The sequence below is a fragment of the Pimephales promelas genome, chromosome 23, assembly GCF_988280905.1.
Source record: "Pimephales promelas chromosome 23, fPimPro1.hap1.1, whole genome shotgun sequence".
Classification (NCBI taxonomy): Eukaryota; Metazoa; Chordata; class Actinopteri; order Cypriniformes; family Leuciscidae; genus Pimephales; species Pimephales promelas.
The window spans coordinates 10,617,555-10,638,490 of NC_142791.1; the positions used below are offsets into that span (position 1 = coordinate 10,617,555).

The following is a 20,936-nucleotide window of genomic DNA, read 5'->3' on the forward strand; positions in this document are numbered from 1 at the left end:
TATAAACATACATGTAACTGGAGATAGGTGTATTTTATAGGCTGTCATAGTCCAATTAGAGCAAATTGCTAATTACATAAACACTTTTCACCTGGGAAACTAACTGGCAGTGAAAAGATAATTGGTAACAATTTACAATATTTAGTTGACAAGAACTAAGAATGAACAATACTTCTACAGTATGTATCACTCTTAATTATCTTCAACATTAACTAATACATTTGTTAACGTTATTAATGCAATGTGAACTAACATGAACAAACAATGAACAGCTATTTTTTTTTTTTTTTGACTAACACTTACAAAGTACTAAACACTATGCTGTAACATATGTATCGCTTGTTAGTTCACGTTGGTAAATAATACATTCACTAATGTTAATGAGACCTTATTGTGAAGTGTTTCCAGATAATTGTTTTATGAAGGCTCTGATACCCTCTGCTGTTGAAACATTATAAAGCAGATAATTAATCCAGACTTTCATCTGATGTCTTGGACATTCGCATATACCCTTCACAAAATGTGCCTGATCACCTCAGGATGACCTTTATGAATTGTTTGTTTTGTGTAATGTCATAATGTAATGCAGACTTTGCAGAGGCAATTACTGATATATGGGGCACAAACATGTTAGGATTGGGCACATGCAGAAGTACAAAGCTCAGTTTATGCTAAATTGGGTGGAGTCTAAAAACAATCCTGTACATTTTCTTAATGTCTGACTTAGCATATAAAATAGACTCGGTTCAGCAAAACTACTATATTTTTCAAAATGTGTTTTGTAATTGAGAACCACTGTGGTTTGTAAAGTCCCTAGTACCCTGTTGTTCAAATTGAATCAGTACCAAAATGACATCAGTCAATCAGGATGTGCATTGCTAAAGTATTATATTTGATTACTTTCATCATTTACACCACATCAAAGTTTATTTAATGAAGTAAGTGGTCACATACATATTTCCAATATAGTGTTCATGCATTAGGATAATCGCTTCATAATGAATTCATGTGATATTAAGCACTGTATCACAGTAAATATTTATGGCACCAAAATAAATTATAATAAATACATTTCTTACACAACTATAAATTACACATTTTTACACAAAACATAAATTGACTAACAATAAGACAATGCATGAAAAAAATATATTGCTCAGTGTTTGGATTTCTTTAAATGATTTGATAGGGCCACTGTGCTTATCTATTCCCTTTTAATGCATTCTATGAACATATGGCTTCCTTTTATACTTTATGATACTTGTACTTCTAGATATGTAGTGAATTCATTATAATGATGAAAAAAAAAATCACAGAATACATTAAGCCATTATACATTAATCTTTTCACTTTTTGAAATAAATAAACACATGGTCAGAACACTGTTTGACACACTGAGCAACACACTAAAGAACTTGCACACTATAGTGTAGCGACGATATTCATACAATATTTTCATTACGACTTAGCAAAACTTTCACAATAAATAAATACCAAGAGCAGCAATGAAAAACAACTTTGTAATCTGTCAGTGTAGACTTGGTGTACTTGATCAGAGAGACTGAGTAACATCTAAAATGTAAAAGAAAGATTCATAACTGATTCACTTGGATAGGATGAAGATCCAGGGGCAAACGGCTGCAGATAAGTGAATGAACAAGGACAAAAGCAATACTAATGTTTGGAGTCTCGGGGATAAAACTCAGCCAGAGTGCTCTGAGGAATCCTCTTCAGCATCTCTTTGGGGAAGATTCTCAAGAGCTGCCAGCCAATGTCCAATGTTTCGAACACCGTTCGATTCTCATATGCACCTGTGATACAAAAACATGTTAGGTTGATTCTGAAAATAATAAAATAGTACAACTCACAGAATTTAAAGGAGCTGTATGTAAGATTGTGGCCAAAACTGGTACTGCAAGCAGTTTCAAATTACTGTAGAGTGGTGTATCTCCTAACCCTCCCCCCTGACTCGAGGTTCCCAGATAGGCAGCAGGTTCGTGATTGGTAGATCGGTGGAGGGTGGAGCATCAGACCAAAACACAACATGACAGTTGAGGGCTGCAACTTCACTTTTTAAGTGACAATATCCTGGCTGGACTACTTTTGTCAGTGATATAAGTATTTGAAATGAACATGATTTCTTAATGTCTTGTGACATATCAGGGGCATTTTATGATTATTTGAAATACATTTCTTACATACAGCTCCTTTAATTACATTTGATTAAAAAAAAAAGAAATGTACACACTATTTTTTTTCTTCTTTATAAATGTCCTTTCACACCAAACTTGAATAACAATGCATTCCTAAAAAGCTATTCACACCGGAGTGAACATACGCCTGACAACAAACTAAAGTTTTTTCTTTCTTACAGAATTGACAAATAAACTTATATTTGTCAGGTCATGTGACCATGACATCTCAACATGCCAATAAGCATTAAAAAATAATACAAAGATTCAGAATTATTTGAAAGTAATAAAGATAGAGAATGCAAGCATTTGGTATGGTATTTCAAGTGTTGGTTTGAAAGAGCCTTAAAGAAACAGTTCCCCCAGAATAAAATATTCTGTAATAATTCACTCATCCTCAAGTTTGTTCTGGTGAACACTAATGGGGACCAAAAATGGTTTGGTTACCCACATTCTTCAAAATATCTTCTTTTGTGCTCAACAGAACATAGAAACTCAAACAGGTTTAGAATAACCGGTGTGTGAGTAAATTATGACCGAATTTTTTTTTTTTGGGAGAACTATCCCTTTAACATAAGATTTCAGACATCATTCCACAGGTGCCCTCTTGTTGTTACTTACCCTGTGCAATAAAGTTCTTCTCAAATTTCTGTAGGAACTCCAAGTACAACAAGTCATCCGATGTCAGTGCTTCTTCACCAACCACGGCCTTCATTGCCTGCACATCTTTCCCAATAGCATAGCAAGCATACTGCAAAAGAAGAGTTGCTTTGTCACAGACAAGTCAAATTAACTCAAAACATTAGATAAATAAAATAAACATTTGCATGAAAGAGACCAAGTGCTTTGGTCATAATACAGGTGTTGTTTTTTCTTCATTTCTTTACAATTTACAATACCATTCAAATATTTGGGATTTTTTAAAATAATTTTCATATTTTTATTTAGCAAGGATGGATTAAACTGTTCAAAAGGGGGAAAAGCCTCTTCACAAAACATTTCTATTTCAAATAAATGCTGTTCTTTTCGAGCATTCTATTCATCAAATGATCCTAGAAAAACTGCTTATTAACATTGATAATAATAATAAATGTTTTGTGAGCATTAGAGCAGCACTTTAGAATGATTTCTGAAGGACCATGTGACACTAAAGTCTGGAGTAATGATGCTGTAAATTCAGCTTTGTCAGCACATAAACAAATTAAAATAGAAAACAGGCATTTTAAATGTAAACAATATTTCACAATTTTAGTGTTTTTACTGTATTTTTAATCAAATAAATGCAAGTCTTGGTGAATATATGAGACTTCTTTCAAAAAATATTACAACCCCCAAACTTTTGAACAGCAATGTCTGTTTATTCATACTTACCAACTGATTAGAAACATCTGAGTGGTCTTTGCGTGTCATTCCCTCGCCGATGGCTGATTTCATCAATCGAGACAAAGAAGGTAGTACATTGATAGGAGGATAGATCTGCATAGAAATAGCAATAGTTTGTATAAAACAGCACATGAGATTTATTAAAGTATTAGCTCACCCAAAAAATGCAAATTCTGTCATAGTTTACTTAAACTCACGTTGTTCCAAAGACTTATGGAAGACTTATGTTCATATGCTGAACACAAATGAGGATATTTTTACTACAATCTGATTGTTTTCTGTCCCTCCATTGACAGCTACGCAACTACCACTTTGACTCTTCAAAAAGTTCATAAAGAAAAGGCTAAACTAATCCATATGAATTGAGTGGTTTAGTCCAAATTTTTTGAAGAGACATGATCACTTTATATGAGGAATAGATTGAATTTAGGTTTTTATTCACATATAAACATTTGAGCAGCACGTTTGAGCTTTGACTAAACCACTCAATTCATATGGATTAATTTTACAATCTCTTTATGAATGTTTGAAGCATCAAAGTGGTCGTTGCATAGCTGTCAATGGAGAGTACAGAAAGTTCTCCGATTTTAGTAAAAAACATCTTCATTTGTGTTACGAAGATGAATGAAATTCAACACGAGGGTGAGTAAACGATGCCAGAATTATCATTTTTGGGTGAACTATCCCTTTAATGAAGTATTCAACTAATGTTCACACTATAAGTTTGTTTCCATCACTTGCCTGTCTGTTATGAAGCTGTCTGTCCACATAAATTTGACCCTCAGTGATGTAGCCAGTTAAATCCGGAATAGGATGGGTAATATCTGCAGATAATAGTAAGCAAGCCATTAAAGTAGTAAGCAAACCATTTATGATGATATAAAGATTAAAAGTGAGGTAGATGTTTGCTAACCATCGTTGGGCATAGTGAGGATTGGGATTTGAGTGATGGAGCCATTGCGTCCCTCCACACGTCCGGCCCTCTCGTATATCGTGGCCAGATCGGTGTACATGTAACCTGGGAAACCACGTCGACCAGGAACCTCTTCTCGAGCCGCAGAGACCTTCAAGACGATGATAAACTTATAATGTATATAATGTTATATCATGCTCTATAATGTATAGCAATGAGTAATGGGGTCATTAGGCTGTCATTATAAATTCACATATTATATCATACCTCTCGTAAAGCCTCGGCATAAGAGCTCATGTCAGTCAATATGACCAGCACGTGTTTCTCACACTGGTAAGCCAGAAACTCAGCTGCCGTAAGTGCAAGCCGAGGGGTGATGATACGTTCAATCCTGCAACAGGTATATCAAACTTTTAGGTCCAAGTTGCTCCAAAAAAATAAAAAATAAATTACACACATACATATATATATATAATATATATATATATATATAGAGAGAGAGAGAGGTATATATAAGTCTTATCATGTACTCACATTCATGTTGTTCCAAACCTACATGACATTTTTAAGGATTGTACTTATTACTCTTCTGGAATTCATTTAGTTTTGGTCTACTTGGAATCATTTAGAACACAAGTCATATAGAATGACATGAGGGTGAGTAAATGATGTCAGAATTTCATTTTTGGGTGAACCATCCCTTTACTTTCAAGAATATTCGAGAGAATACTGACGTGGGGTCATTGGCCAAATTTAAAAAGAGGCACACGTTGTCCATGGACCCGTTCTCTTCAAAATCAGACTTAAAAAATCTTGCAGTCTCCATGTTGACCTAAAGATAAAACTAATATCATGAAGATATCCCACTGATATGAATGCATTTATTCAGATTAAAAACTTTTAATACGATGTGCTCCTCACCCCCATGGCAGCAAACACAATGGCAAAGTTATCCTCACTGTAATCCATCACATCTTTGGATTTCTTCACCAATCCCGCCTGACGACAGATCTGTGCAGCAATCTGGGAAAAGAAGAAGGAAAAATAAAATACAATCAATTGTTAAGTAAATTAGACTCAAGTACTCAAGTTCTTAAATTAAAGCAGTCAAGCATGAGAAGTGGACAGCAGCGTGTAAGTGTATTTGTTTGAATTTCTCATTTGATTTAAGCACAGTTGTCATTGCTAGGAAACATTGTTTTGTATACTGTTTTTACTGTGTTTACCATTTGTACTTATGGAATGTTGATTGGTTTTTCAGTTTCACTCAGTTAAATACTAAGGTGTGGCCAACTAAATTCAATAATGTTTCAGGCAGGTGCATTTGAAATAGAAATCTTTTGTAACATTATAAATGCAGTTAAGGTCATTTGAATATATATTTAATGCATTGTTGCTGTATAAAAGAATTAATTTATTTCACAAAGCACCCCAAAAGATGGACTGACATTGGCCTCACCTCATTGTGGGGTAGACCAGCCGCTGAGAAAATGGGAATTTTTTGTCCTCTGGCAATACTGTTCATGCCATCAATGGCAGAGATGCCTGTCTGGATCATTTCCTCAGGATAAATACGACACTGAGGATTAATCGGCTGACCTGCAGGAAGCAGGAGGGAATTTGATGCACATATTTCATCAATATATATATATAACAATGATGACAATTTATGAGCATAACAGTTTATGTGATTCATCACAGCCTCATTGAAATGTACCCATGATGTCTAAGTAGTCCTCCGCCAACACAGTAGGTCCTCGATCAATCGGCTTTCCTGATCCGTTGAACACACGACCTGTAATAGACTTCAAGTTTAACCAAATACACATAATAAAAAACATCACATGGCTTCAAAATGCCTCTTTTTTGTTATTACCCAGCATATCCTCGGACACAGGTGTACGCAAAATGTCCCCTGTAAATTCGCATGTGGTTTTTTTGGCATCAATACCAGATGTTCCCTCAAACACCTAAAAATGAAATGAGATGCTACAGATCATATTACAAAATGGGGGGAAAAAGTAAAAAATGTCTATTGTCTATAAAAAGTAAAAAAGTCTATTTCAGAAGGCGTTATTCCCTTACCTGAACCACAGCTTTAGAACCTGTGACCTCCAGCACTTGTCCGCTCCTCTTGGTGCCATCAGGAAGCGTCAGATGGACAATCTCAGCATACCTGGGGAACTGTGCCAGACAGGTAACCAGTTAATATTGCATCAGAAACATCAATGTGATCCAGTACTTTCCAAACACATTAGCTGATGCTTGCAGAAATCCAATACCTTCACTTGATCCAAAATCACCAGGGGTCCATTAACACCAGCCACGGTTTTATATGCTGAGCACACAATAAACACGAATGTCACAACACAAGAGTGTTTTCATAGTCTAGATCAAATCACAAACACAACTAATGCACGCAAATTCAGCATAAGGGGTTTCTCTTAATTACATTAAGAGCACTGCATTAAGGAAAACAAATACAGTAAAAAATAAAACACATCACCTGATAAAATATGACATCATGCTATGGTCAAAGTGTCTTAAAAGAAAAAATAAAGAAAACAAATGAGAGTGTGTCATTAATATTATATGAAAACATAAATAACAAACATAACTAACAGATACTCACAATAAGAACATAAAATGCCTTAGAAATGTGTTATTAAGAAATAATTAGATATTTTATCTTTTAACTAAAACAACTTAAACTAAAATAAGGAATGAACATGTTTAAATATTTTTAAAGCTCCTTGCATATTTTGACCATCAATATGCATCTGATGATGCGGTCATCTATGGCCAGCCATTTTAATTATTCCTCACAACTAGGCTAACTATTCCTATTTTTAGTACTCATTTAGCTTATTAAAAAACAAAACAAAAACAACAACTAGTAACCAGTAGGGGTGTATGAAATTGACAAAAAACGATATCTCAACATTTTCTGGGATTTTATTGATAACGATAATTAGACGATATTTTGCTCGGTGTGTTTATTGTGTTGGCACCTTGCCAGGTTTAGAACTGTAGTGGACAACTGACTCTTAAAGTCTTTGATATTGTTCTGTTCGCAGTAGTGACAGACAGAAATTATCTTTTGAAATAAGTTTAAATTGAATTTTACCTTTTATAGGTTTTTTAAACTAATTAAATGTACGCATCATCATTTGTCGAATTCTTACATTACTATATTCAATTAGAATAGTGAGACACAATAGGGCTTTTTGAAGCCCAAAGAGGACAGGGCTAGCCGTCGCCATCTTGGTAGCATGTCACCACCTATGGTCACCACTAGTCACTCCCGGATTAACGAAAAAGGGCAAAGAGGCGGGATTAGCTGAGTTTTCATTTCTATGCAAGCATCCCAACAATTACCTATTTTATTCTGTTTATGTCACTTTCAGTGTCAAGTCTATTTTTTATTTGGTATTGTACATAACATAAATATATATATATATATATATATATATATATATATATATATATATATATATATATATAATAAAAATATGCCCATATGATTGAATTTATTGATGTGAAAAATAATATTTATATAATTACTCATTTAAAATATATAATATTATAAAACGGAAATATAATTTTCCTTTTTTGGTTGAAGTTTTTTTTCCCATTCGGTAGGTAAAAGTTATATATGTTATTCTGGAAGTAATGAAAAAAGAACTAATAGCTATAGGAATAGCAGTCTAAATACTGAAACGGCTTGCCACTCCATCACGATGCAGAGCCTACACGCATCAGCCTAAATCCTGCATCATGTTGATTTATTGACATCTAATGTGACGAAAATCCAAACAAACAATAATTCATTTTTTTAGATCATGCAATTAGAGGTAAACAATATGCATTAACAGGGAATATAACTGTAAACTGACCCAAGATTATTTACCTGACTGCAGAACGTTATCATAAATAACAACATCAGAAATGTTATAAGTCTACAGTTGAAAATAACATAATGATGAACAGATTCAGTGTAACTTAAATTCATTCATTCGTTGCGCCATAACACACATCATTGTATCGCTCTAGTGGGGTTCTGTTTGTAAGGGCCCTTCATAGTCAGCACTGGACACTCACTCAATCTCGGCTGAGAAATGTAGTCACGAGTCACGGCAAGGACATTTTCCCGAACGGCGACGTGTTTGGTTCCGGTAACCGCAGATGATATTTCGCTGACAGCTCCGCTCACCATTCCCCTAAGAGCCTTCATGATGACTATAGCCTAATCCTCAAAAATCACTACAGGTCTGAAGCTAAGGGTGACAACACGGCTGCACATGCGCAATAGTGCTTATGTGTTTCTCTCCTCTCCCCTTTTCAAAACCGACGCAGTGGACGACGACGCCTTCTAGAGGTGAATGAGTGGTTGACACCATAGATATCATGATGTACTGCATATGATATGGGGAACATGAGGACTGTAAAATAAAGTGCTATCGGTAACTAATTATTTAGAACGAATAAGTAGAGACAAAACAAAACAACAGTAAAACAAACGTGGTAGAGCCTCAAAAGGACTGGACTAAGAAGGACAAGGCCTCACTAAGATGCAGCTTTCCGTTTGAGAAGCACCTTTTGATGTGTATTTGGTGTGGGAGTGGCATAGGTTTGTTGTCTTCATAAGTCATAATTATGTCATAAATATCCTAATTAGGTTTTTTTTAAGTCAAAAATTTTTAAAAATATTATAAAAAAATATCAATTAAGTGACTACAAATGTTTTCAGACTGTAAATATAGAGTTTGGTCAAGAAACTACAAAGACACTTCTTTGAACAATGATATATTAAAGCTTTAAACCTAATTGAAGATTAAATAAGTTATGAGAATTACTAGTCCTTTTATTTATTCTGTTCTTTCTAGGTCATCCAGATTTTTTTCATTGTCATTTAAAGTCGAAGGATGATTATTTTCAATTAGCCTGTAATTCCAAAAATCCTGGTTTCATACTGAAGTTCCATCCTGGTGCTCCCTCATAAATAATTCATATGGGCTCATACAATGAAACTCTGCAAATGACTAATATCTGGATTTTGTCCAGATGCTTGTGAATAAATCCCATCATACATCCATGACCTGGACGAAGGAAAACTTTCAGGCCTAATTGAAGAACTTTAGCAGGGTTGTGAGCAGAATGCCATATAATCCGGTCTAGTAGCTACAAATTGTGATACACAGTCAATATCACAAATGAGGACAACGGGGACAAACTTCTTTGTCTAACACAAGGCCATTTTAGCCATCTGTGAGATAAAAGTAAAAAGAGAGTTAAAGCTAGACGAGAGGAGCATGACTGAAAGAGATTTGAGGAAGATAATTAGCACGTCTTGCTGGATTCCATTTTTTGAACTTTCACCAGTACACAGTACATACACAGAGATGGCGTTTTTTATTACTCAACAGGTGAGTAAAGCATTTTATTGAACAGAAAAAAAACACATATGTAGCTCTTTAACAGAGTTCATCGTAAAGCATTTGTTACTGTGGAAGGTCATATTCACCCGAAGCACAACCAAAACAATGTTCTTCCACAAAATCCATTTTTGATTTTTAATCACTACAGAGCAAAAAGTTACATATTGTACCTTTAACTGTAAACCAATGGCAATCTACAGTATAATATAAGGATGACTCCTCATACAGCATAGCCAAATCTGCTGTCATACTTTGCAGTGCTGTTGCTGGTGTTAGAGGGTGGATGCTCAGTTTGGGTTTGGCCCACCTGGCTGTAGGCCACACCTGAACGGAAGCTGGAGATTCGGCTGGTAGGACGGCTCTCAGGCGCAGGAGCATCCTCTCTTTAAAGACAAACAGAATGTCTTGTTATCATCATCATCAACTTCACGTAATTGATGGAAATGGTGGGATTCATGTAGGAAAATGGAGGGGTCTTATCACCTAATCTCATTGGAAAAATCTTTCTCCTGTCGATTCCTGTTACATCTGAAGACGAGGAGCCATATAATGAGCAGGGCAATCATGATGAGGAGTAAACATCCAACAACGGTGCCTGTGATGACCCCCGCTCTGTTAGGAGCTGTGAAAGATTACGATTATTAAGGCTGACCATTATGAATAATCAGTTAGCATCAAATCACTGGAGTGTGTGTGCGCTTCACATACGCTTCACGGCTTGAAGTTTAAGCCGACAGCTCTCTTTCCCAACAGAATTGGAAACTTCACAGGAATAGACACCGGAGTGGCTTAGGGAGTGGTTACTGATTAGAAGTTCTCCTGTGAGGGAGTCTAATGTATAGAAGAAAAAAAAGAAAGAAAAAAACATGCGTTAAATCCCAGTAATTAAAATAAATGTTAATGTTAATATGTTAATATAAATGGGTACAAATCCTCCAAAGAAATTAATTGACAATACATAATAAAAGTAATGACAATTAAACTTTTCTTCTAACTACATTTCTGTAATGCTCTATAAGGACTTTATTTATAAATACAAATAATAGTTAGGTTTTCTCAGATCTGATTTGCTTTTATTACCAATTGATGAGGCTTATATAATCTGTTTGAAATAAATATATTATATAAGCCTCAACCTCATCACTGCATTAGAAAATAAATTAATAAAAAAAACTTCAGTAAACTTTTAAAAATAAAGGGTTAAAAGGGTATTTTTCCACAACAATGCAATAGAAGAACCAATATTGACTTCCTTGAGAACCCTTTTGTGATCAGTTCTTAAAATAACCATTTTTTAAAAAAAAAAAAAAACATTTTAATCTAAAAAAAAAAAAAAAACTAAAAAAACAACGTTGTTCCACTATAAAAAACCTTTTTGTGGAATGGAAAGTTTCCTTGGAAGTATTTTTGAGGGTGCATTGGGCCCTTAAATAAATTGTTAAATAAGCCATGATACAGTAAATTGTATTGGCTCCAAATAATTTTAAATAATAATTTTAAAGCCATAATTTATATATATATATATATATATATATATTAGCAATCAAAGGCATGGTTTACATAATATTTTGGGGAGTCAAAACAGTTTTGAATCACTGAAGAAAAGCAGCATTTCATTACAAAGCATTACCACCAGAGGTAGCACTAACTCTGAATGGCGTCTTGAGAAATGGGACCTCCACTCTCTCTCCTCCATGAATACAGCAGAGGAGCAGAGCCTTGATCCGATCTGCAGCGGAGAGATGCTGTCTCACCCACAGCTTCACCAGCATCAACCCAACACTTCGGCATGGACGGCCTCACTACCACCCAGAGAGTCAAAACACTGTTATTCTCCTATTCAAATTCAAGACTGTTTGAATTATTGCATTGTGCAGATCTGTAGGGAGCCGAAAGCACTGCTGAGAAATGGTGTATGGCTATTTTCCTTAAAGACTCTTCAAAGTAATCCTTTTAAAATCAAGGAGAAACCCAATTTTATACAAACCACAACAACTTAGGAACTTTTGTTGGAGGAAAAAAATATATAAATCCAATCAATTCCACAAAGACAAAATCAAGCCCCACCCTACGTTTTTTTTCTTGCTCAAGAAGCCATTTCACTAAACTTTCACAATAGAAAGATTATGGATGCAACTTCAGTTTAATGGCATCTTTACAGATTCCTCATAGAAAAGCTCTGTGTAGTATTCAAAGACTGGTAATACATGACATTACCCATCACAATCAGAGATATTTTCCGACTGTCCACCCCAGGTGCCTTTTTAACTTTGCACTGATACGTTCCAGCATGACTGACCATCAGTGAGGTGATAGATAGAGATGCATCTCCCTGGGCAGGGTCAACAGCTGTGAAGTTCACACCTTTCATTAAAGCAGGGTCACCATGGATATATCTCCTTCCACCTGTATATGATATGATCTAATAGACAACAAATTTATATAACAGTTCAAGCTAATAGTTGTTTTTCAACACAAATGTAAATCATCAGTGAGAGTCTGGTCAAAGCAGGGGCATTATATTTCACTGACATAAGCAGAGCCTTACGCACCATCTGGTCTTTTTTTGTGGTGTCTGGACTGACAACTGACCACTCAATGTCAAGCTCGCCAATGTCTGCTGGACTTGAGGTGTAGGTGCAGTCTAGTGTCACAGGTTCCCCTTGAGCCATCTGCATAGTTTGTGGTCCACTGGAGGTCACTTTCATTGCTACTGACACATCTGAAAAAGATTAATGTGCATCTGCTTGCAAAATTCTCTGTAGAGATGTTTAGTCATATAACGTTAATGACTATGCCAACCTAGAAGGATCATCGATATCAGCTTTCCTTGATTTTGAATGGGATTTTAGAACAGTATATATATTTTTATGAGTAAAAAAGGCTGTTTAAGAAATGTTCATGTTTATTAAAACCCAAATCCAACAAATTTACCTTTGGTAAATCATAATTATGAGATAAAAATCCCTTATTATGACATAAAATGTCAACATTATGAGATGCTAAATCGTAATTATGAGATAAATATCATAAGATCTGATACAATGCCATAATCATGACAAGTCAAACTTACAAGATAAAAGGTTATTATTATGACATAGAAAATGGAATTATGAGATAAAAGTCATAATTATGATGTAAAAAGTTAAAAATGAGATACTAAGCCATTATTATGTTGTTATTATACTAAATCATTATCATGTCAAGTTGAAATTATGTCATAAACATCCTAATGCTGACAAGAATTTTGAGATGTAGTCATAATTATGACTATATATATATATATATATATATTTATGAGATAAAAGTCAAAACAATTATATAAAATGTCATGGCAAAAAACTTTGGAATTATGGCATAAAAGTCGTAATTATTAGATAAAAAAAATCAATTAAAAGTGTACAAATTTTATTTGATTTTCATAATTATAACTTGGAATCTCATAATTGCAACAATTTATGTTTTAGTTATAAGAATGATTTTGTTTTTCTTATTAGACAGAAATGGGCATAATTACATGTCACAGTCACACCTCACATATCACATATGATTACACAACTATATATTAGCTACAATGTATAACGACTACAGGGTAACCTTACATCTTTGTGGTAGTTGTAGCCATTATTTAGAAACTTGTTATCAACTTTGTTATCAACAACAATGGTTCCAGGGCTCATATTTTAGGTATGACTGTGTAATTTTTGTTGTAAAACATGACTTTATTTGAAACATTAATTGAAAACTACTATTCTAATTTCAGAGGGAATCCATGGACCGAAAATGCAAACTGTCATTTTAGAAATACAAACTGACTACAAATGTTTTCAGACTGTAAATATAGAATTTGGGCAGCACACTACAAAGAACTATTTTCTTTGAACTATGATATATTGCAGCTTCAAACCTAATTGAAAATGAAATACGTTATGAGAATTACTAGTCCTTTTAATTATTCTGTTCTTTCTAGGTCATTCAGCTTTTTTTCTTTGTCATTTAAAGTCTAAGGATGATTATTTTCAATTAGCCTGTAATTCCAAAAATCCTGGTTTCATACTGAAGTTCCATCCTGGCGCTCCCTCATAAATGATTCATATGGGCTCATATAATGAAACTCTCCAAATGACTAATATCTGGATTTTGTCCAGATGCTTGTGAATAAATCCCATCATACATCCATGACTTGGATGAAGGAACACTTTCAGGCCTAATTGAAGAACTTTAGCAGGGTTGTGAGCAGAATGCCATATTATCTGGTCTAGTAGCTACAAATTGTACTGGAAATCAAGTTTGAAAGTTTTTGCAAAGAAACTTACTTGCTTTGAGAAACACGGCGAGCACAGTCAATATCACAAATGAGGACAACGGGGACAAACTTCTTCGTCTAACACAAGGCCATTTTAGACATCTATGAGACATAAAAGTAAAAAGAGATTTAAAGCTAGAGAAGAGGAGCATGACTGAAAGAGATTTGAGGAAGATAATGAGCATGGCTTGCTGGGTAGCATATTTTGAACTTTCAGCAGTACCTTGTGTTGCAGCAGCAGTTTTGTACATTCATGTTTGGACACCCTTTTTTATGCCACTTCCTCCCATTCAGCTGAGTTAAGTTAAGACACATGCTTAAGCCTAGAAATGAAAAGAGACGGCAAAAAGAAACGATATTTTACACCAGTAAATTGTCCGGTCTTACTTTTCTATTTTAGTACCACTTTGTAATAACTTCCCAATTAGCATTAGCTTATGGATTAACTAACATTACATAAATATATGCAAGATATTTGTTTCTGTCATGAGTGGTTGCATGAAGGGAGATTCCAAAACGTAATTAAATGAAAGATAACACGAAGGGTAAAAAGACAGGCAGGGCAACACAAGCTAAAAGCAATGTAGACATGAGAATGAATGTGAGGGACCAACTTATATAGCAAACAAAAATGAGGATGATTAATAGAACACAGCTGACACAAATAAACTAATAATGAAGAGCGGGAAAACTGAATAAAAGAGCATGTGATGGGAATGAAAACAAACTAAAAGTCCATAATAAAGAATCTAAACTGAACATAATGGTGATAGAACGCCCCCTCCCAGTAAGCGCGACCTTGCGTTGTCGTAGCAGAGGTGAGGGAGGGAAAAATGGAGGGGGCTTCGGAGGTGGACGAGGAGGTGGCGAAGGAGTGATGACAGGAGACGGTGACAGAGGATTGATGGGAGGATGACGATCCTCTGGAGGCGATGATGGTAATAGTCCACAGGCACACACCCAGAGCTCTTCAGTACTGACAGCCCACGGCAGAGTCGAGGGAAGGAGGAGCCAAGGTGTAGTGACGACAGCTGGGGGACGACTGCTGAACACATGGCCAATGGATCCACAAGAGCAGACAGAGAGCCGATGGAGTCAAGCGATATCGCTGACTCTGAAGACCAAGGCAATGGCGAAGAACGTCTGAGGCTGAGCCAGTGTAATGGAGGACAGAGGCGACCCAGACGGAAAGGAGGAACAAGCTGCAGCCGTAGGGGTGGAGGGATGGAGTGCAGTGGACGCCTTGCAAGTCCATTGTGGAAGTGTTTTGACCACTGACCAAGGGGGAGCCGGCAGGACGAGGGAACTTGGTGAAGCCGAAGGTGGGAGGAGACAAGACGGAGCCAACAGGCCAAGATGGAGAGAAGAGATCCGAGGCCAGAGGCGAAGCCATAGGATCCTCTCGCACTGATACCGCTGGTGGTAACACGGCCTGCAGCTTGACGTCATAGCAGGGCTTCCACGGACACGGCGCAGGGCTGTTGACTTCCGGCAGTGGCGGGGCTGGAGGACTGGCTGAGCTTCACGGTTATGGAAGAAGAAATCTAGACAGAATTATGGCGAGTATGGCACAGTCTATGTAGGTCGATGAAAATAATAGTTCACAGTTTATACAGTTATTGGTACTGTTCCAAAACAGCAATGATGAAGGTACAAGATGGGATAGGGTGGGAGTCAAAAATTCCTTATTGAAGTCAATTAGCCATTTCTCATCGTCTGTAGTCACAACTCCCTCGTCCGCTGATGTTGTGGGCCCCTAGTCAGACTCAAAATGGAGCTCCAATTCCAGGGCAAGGGTCAGCTCTGTCTTTTCTCCTCAGGCTCTGGCTTATGCGTCATGGCGAGGGTAGCTCTTTGTCTGCGGGGTGAATTTGTAACACAAATTCTCCACGGTCGATGATGGTGATTCGGGCTCTTGGTCTGGCTGTGTTCTGGATCGGGGAAGGATGCTCTCCAGCAATCTGTCCACACCTGAAAAAAGTAAGCTCGCCCATCGGGCGGCCATGGCGGAGACGAAACCTCGGGCGGCCACGGCAGAGACGAACACCTCGGGCGGCTACAACGGAGACGAACTTTCGGGCGGCCATGGTAGAGGAACAAGTTCAGGAACAGGAACCACCTTGAGAACACACCCCGACTCATGACCAGACCCCGGCTCAGGCACAGGAACAGGCACATACCTCGGATCAGGCACAGGACAGACCCCGGCTCAGGCACAGGAACAGACCCCGGCTCAGGCGCAGGAACAGACACCGGCTGAGGCACAGGAACAGACACCGGCTCAGGCACAGGAACAGACACCGGCACAGGAACAGACACCAGCTCAGGCACAGACACCAGCTCAGGCACAGACCTCGGATCAGGAACAGACCCCGGCTCAGGCACAGGAACAGACACGGGCTCAAGCACAGTCCATGGCAGGACTGATGATGGGCTGCTCGGGCACGGCCTTCAGGATGGCAGCAGGCTGCTCGGGCACGGCCTCCGGGAAGACAGGCCCTCCTACAACCTCCACGGACCCCAGAAAACCTGGCCAAACGGCTTCCCGCACACGACTCTCGGGGTCCGACAGAAGGGGTTGCTGGAGACTTTGCCGTCATAGCCTCCTCAGTCTGACGGGCCCACAATGCAAAACATTGAAAAATGTTCATGCGAGGTTTCATCTCTCTGGTTCGGGAAATCCCACTACTGCTGGACCTTAACATGACTGAGTTGTTCTGTCACGATACCACACACAGGAAATGCACACAGGAAATGGGTAGATCCAATAACAGTCTTAATGGGTATCCGTAAATCATAAAACCGCTGAGTCATGGGAAACAGCTGAGTGCCATAACCTACGGTGGCCGAGAGGTGCAAAACAAATCACAATTATAAAAACAAAAAAACAAGTCAGAAAACACAACGACAATTCAGAAAACAAAATAACAATTCAGAAAACACAACAACAAATCTGAAAACAAATTAACAAATCAGAAAACACAAAAAAAAATCTGAAAACAAATTAACAAGTCAGAAAACACAACGACAAATCTGAAAACAAATTAACAAGTCAGAAAACACAACGACAAGTCAGACAAAACGGAAAAGGTAGGTATATGTGGCGAATGGAATATTGATCGCTGATTGGACGAGACATCTGTCAATCAAGACATACAGACGAAAGATCGATTCGCGTGTGCATGTGTAAATATTAGCTGTATCGTCTAGGCTAGGGCTATTCAATTGGCGGCCCGCGGGCCAAGTGGGGCCCGCCAATCATCTCCATGCGGCCCGAGAGCACTCCAACCTCCCCCTCCTATTTTCTGGTGGTGTGGCTAAATTTGGTTTGATATGCGCGTGGCCGCATATAGCCTACGCACTGTGTGTGTACCACGAGCGCTCCGACTGACCTGAGAAAAACGTTTTCAGTCCGAATATTTCAGCAGTTAATATGTGTGTCCCGTATTTCTGTCGACTGAACCAGCGATATTAATCATTCGTTGGTTCGATTCCTATCTCCTTTTCACGAATTGGCCAAACGCGCGTGCATAACAGTAGGAAACGATTCGGATTCGTTCGGACCGTTCTGTCACTGAATCATCTGAAGCGGTTTCTCGGTCAGTAAGAACAAATAGAGAACAAAATAGCGCTGGTTTCAGTTGTTTCACTAGTTTACTTTGAACTAGGCAGCGTGGTCCAGTGGATAACCGAACGCAAGCTTAAAGGAGTTGCGTTTACTAATTAGTGGTAGGAAGATTTTAATTTGAAAAGTTTTGTTCTCCATAATATCACTAAATTAGCCGGCTAAATAGACAGCTAATATTTACACATACACATGCGAATCAATCTTTCTTCTGCCGCAGGCGCAGTCTGCTGTACTTTCTGTATGTCTTGATTGACAGATGTCTCGTCCAATCAGCGATCAGTATTCCATTCGCCACATATACCTACCTTTTCCGTTTTGTCTGACTTGTCGTTGTGTTTTCTGATTCTGACTTGTTAGTTTGTTTTCAGATTTGTCGTTGTGTTTTCAGATTTGTTTTTGTGTTTTCTGATTTGTTAATTTGTTTTCAGATTTGTTGTTGTGTTTTCTGAAATGTTATTTTGTTTTCTGATTTGTCTTTGTGTTTTCTGACTTGTTTTTTTGTTTTCATAATTGTGATTTGTTTTGCACCTCTCGGCCACCGTAATAACCAGTGGTGAATGCCATAACCAGTGGTGAATGCTGACAAGGATTGTGGGAAATGCAGTACCTAATGTGAATGACAGTGTGGGGGAAAAAAGGACCTCTAGTGGTTACCCAAGGAAAACAAACCAGACACTGTAGTTTAACATCAACTAAGACTAAGAAAATGATTTGTTTTATTGTTAGTTCATGTAAACTAATGTGGTTAACAAATGTTAACAAATGGAACCTTATTGTAAAGTGTTAAGCATTAAAATATTTTTAGTATCACAAATTCCTCAAAATTACTCATCCCAAAATTAGTAATTCCCACTTTTTATAAAGCAATTCAATGGTGGTCTATAATTATTATGCATAGAAATAAAAACACAAAACCTGGAAAATATTACAACTGTAGCAAAAAGTCAAAAATTCGCACCTGTTGTGACACGAAGACATAACCAGCATTAAATGTTTCTTACAGTATCTACTTCCCTGCTGAGAGAGAAAAAAAAAACATATTTGTTGTTTTTCTTTTTGTAACACACTCAATTCTTCCTCCTACACAATTTTGAGAGCCTGTAAACTCATTGTTCACCAAAATCTATCCTGTACCATGCATTATACAACACAAGACGAAACATTTTCACTGCTTTTATGTTGATCGATTGGAATAACTGGTTCTTCTGCATGTTCATCTGAGCAGGAAATAGGCCATGAAAACATAGATAAAATGGAATTATTCATAAGAAACTTACAGATGGAGGGTCAGTTCATCTCTGTGCTTTAGTCCTCATGCACGTCACCTTCTGAATGGCTCCACTGTGAGAATACAAGTCACTTCTGGTATCAAGTGAAGGTGGTGCCATGGTGATGTGGTCCATGGAGACTGGTCTCAGGTGACAACTGGTTATTCCACTCAGAAAAACAAAGGACACAATAATAAGTTATTATAACGATTCAGTATACATGCAGGGCATTTTTTATTTTAGCAAAAATAAACAGTTTTACTTTTCTTGCTATGCCTTTTCATCCGCCTATGCAGTGGATGTCCATCTAAAGGTGATTCTTTCAAAATGTCAGTGAGGCTCCACACATCTTCATGAATATAGGCCACTGCAACCTTAGCTTTAAGAAATATACATGCTTGAATATTAAGAGACCCATTAACATAATTTAAATGGACAACGATTACTTACATTTAAGACATTTAACAGCAGCTCAAGCTTCACATGTGAGGGTGCTATAGTCAACAGATGGCAGTTATGCAGTTCAGAAAGACAGGTGTCAAAACACAGTTACCTAGTCTATCTTTCAGAATTATCCTTCCCTGTTTAAACTTATGACAACTAATAATTACATGTTCTAAAGTCTTGTTCCAAATTTCAGTAACTATTAGCTAATTCTTGTATTGTAATCGCCAACTATACCAGCACATCCTACTCCATTTCCCTTTCTTCTGTCTTCTCGTATGGTATTATATATCCTTTGATAATAAAATCTAGATTAGGTTTGAGCCATGTTTCCGAAATATCCGGTTTTAATCTTCTCTATTTTTGTTTTAGCTTGTTCTGAACACTTAATGACATATGCTAAGAAAAGCACCATCCTACCCATTGATATTCTGTAAAACTCCTGCAGTGGGAGCCAGGCACAAGGCAGTCTGGTCTGGGAGTGTCGTAACTTTTTTTGACGGCTCTGGTCTGAATATCTCCCCCTACAGTCACAGTGGTCCGCGTTATCAGGGCGAAGTGCGTTAAAGTAATAAAGTCGAACTTTAACCATTCTTGGCGTAGCAGTTTCTCTGCAGGATAATCGAGGTGTTATATTCGCCTGTGCAACACATTCCCTCTGGCTATTTCATCAACCCGCTGCAGGAATGAGTGACGATCAGTTTGACGTAGTTGTCGTCGGCGCGGGCCTGTCAGGACTCAGCGCGGCTCGAAGGCTGCAAAAGAGAAACTCGCAACTCAGCGTGTTAGTTCTGGAGGCCAGAGGTGTGTCGCACGCAAGAAAACATACTTTTATCATTGATATTCTCTTAAATTAACAAAACTTGCACATGCCCACATGCATAGCTATGGAAAATATGAGGCTTTCTTGCTTTCTATTGGCTGCATACAGACCGTGTCGGGGGTAGAACTGTAAGCGAAAAGCTGCCTGCCGCGAATGGCGTTGACCAGTGGGACATGGGGGGACAGTGGGTGTCCAGGTAAGCTTTCGATGAGTGGTGATGATGATGATTCCATTTTTCAAGGAATGGTTTTAAATGTCACTTTGGGGAGAGTAGTAGACAACTCTTATTTGCCGAGAGTAAGGATGAGTGAGGCTCACACTCCACATAAGGAAAAAAAAAAAAACAAAAAAAAAACTTATCATGACATAAAAAAATAAATAAATCGAAATTAGGCTATGATAAGTTAGGCTTATAAATTATGACATAAATTCAGAATTATGACATACCAGGTCATAATTACAAGATTAATGTCAGAATTATGAAAAAAAAAATCTAAACTCTTATGCCACAATTTTAACTTTAAGTCATAATAATGATTTT

At 37.4% G+C, this 20,936-nt stretch overlaps 3 protein-coding genes across 5 annotated transcripts in view; 1 reads left to right on the forward strand and 2 right to left on the reverse strand.

The window, feature by feature from the left end:
• Positions 1-1,510: 1,510 nt before the first annotated feature.
• On the reverse strand, positions 1,511-8,801 carry atp6v1b2b (ATPase H+ transporting V1 subunit B2b). The gene is made up of 14 exons (XM_039678154.2): positions 8,590-8,801; positions 6,771-6,826; positions 6,574-6,672; positions 6,365-6,458; positions 6,206-6,283; positions 5,948-6,087; positions 5,410-5,511; positions 5,223-5,320; positions 4,756-4,879; positions 4,489-4,639; positions 4,317-4,399; positions 3,564-3,668; positions 2,814-2,943; positions 1,511-1,811 (listed from the first exon to the last, which is right to left on the reverse strand). Exons 1-14 carry the CDS (start codon positions 8,720-8,722, stop codon positions 1,675-1,677), a joined length of 1,530 nt encoding a protein of 509 aa, XP_039534088.1. The 5' UTR covers positions 8,723-8,801; the 3' UTR covers positions 1,511-1,674.
• A 1,090-nt stretch (positions 8,802-9,891) lies between these two features.
• Positions 9,892-20,116, reverse strand: vsig8a (V-set and immunoglobulin domain containing 8a). 3 transcript variants are annotated; one of them, XM_089126509.1, is made up of 12 exons: positions 19,993-20,116; positions 19,391-19,507; positions 19,138-19,297; positions 18,819-18,877; positions 14,456-14,555; positions 14,243-14,334; positions 12,479-12,648; positions 12,144-12,348; positions 11,576-11,728; positions 10,635-10,757; positions 10,410-10,548; positions 9,892-10,309 (listed from the first exon to the last, which is right to left on the reverse strand). In XM_089126509.1, the coding sequence occupies exons 5-12, from the start codon at positions 14,545-14,547 to the stop codon at positions 10,147-10,149; spliced, it is 1,137 nt and encodes a 378-aa protein (XP_088982635.1). In that variant the 5' UTR covers positions 14,548-14,555; positions 18,819-18,877; positions 19,138-19,297; positions 19,391-19,507; positions 19,993-20,116; the 3' UTR covers positions 9,892-10,146. The 3 variants fall into 3 exon arrangements, with proteins under 3 accessions (XP_088982635.1, XP_088982636.1, XP_088982637.1); XM_089126510.1 differs by having other exon boundaries at positions 19,579-19,999; XM_089126511.1 differs by lacking the exon at positions 18,819-18,877 and having other exon boundaries at positions 19,391-19,999.
• Positions 20,117-20,258: 142 nt separating this feature from the next.
• LOC120482213 (putative flavin-containing monoamine oxidase A) overlaps positions 20,259-20,936 on the forward strand; it is a 40,654-nt gene continuing 39,976 nt past the window's right edge. The window contains exons 1-2 of the mRNA XM_039676292.2: positions 20,259-20,376; positions 20,504-20,591. Of these exons, the coding sequence (XP_039532226.2) occupies positions 20,259-20,376; positions 20,504-20,591 (206 nt within the window). The remainder of the gene's footprint in view (positions 20,377-20,503; positions 20,592-20,936) is intronic.

Excerpts from the sequence above, each read along its gene's own strand:
- vsig8a (XM_089126509.1), bottom strand. The coding sequence starts at position 14,547 with ATGTGTCTTAACTTAACTCAGCTGAATGGGAGGAAGTGGCATAAAAAA. Across the intron at positions 12,649-14,242 it reads CGCCGTGTTTCTCAAAGCAA|ATGTGTCAGTAGCAATGAAA; the intron begins GTAAGTTTCTTT and ends AATCTTTTTCAG. Across the intron at positions 11,729-12,143 it reads AATATCTCTGATTGTGATGG|TGAGGCCGTCCATGCCGAAG; the intron begins GTAATGTCATGT and ends TCTGGGTGGTAG.
- atp6v1b2b (XM_039678154.2), bottom strand. The coding sequence starts at position 8,722 with ATGAAGGCTCTTAGGGGAATGGTGAGCGGAGCTGTCAGCGAAATATCA. Across the intron at positions 4,880-5,222 it reads AATTTGGCCAATGACCCCAC|GATTGAACGTATCATCACCC; the intron begins GTCAGTATTCTC and ends TACCTGTTGCAG. Across the intron at positions 4,640-4,755 it reads ATGCCGAGGCTTTACGAGAG|GTCTCTGCGGCTCGAGAAGA; the intron begins GTATGATATAAT and ends ATCGTCTTGAAG.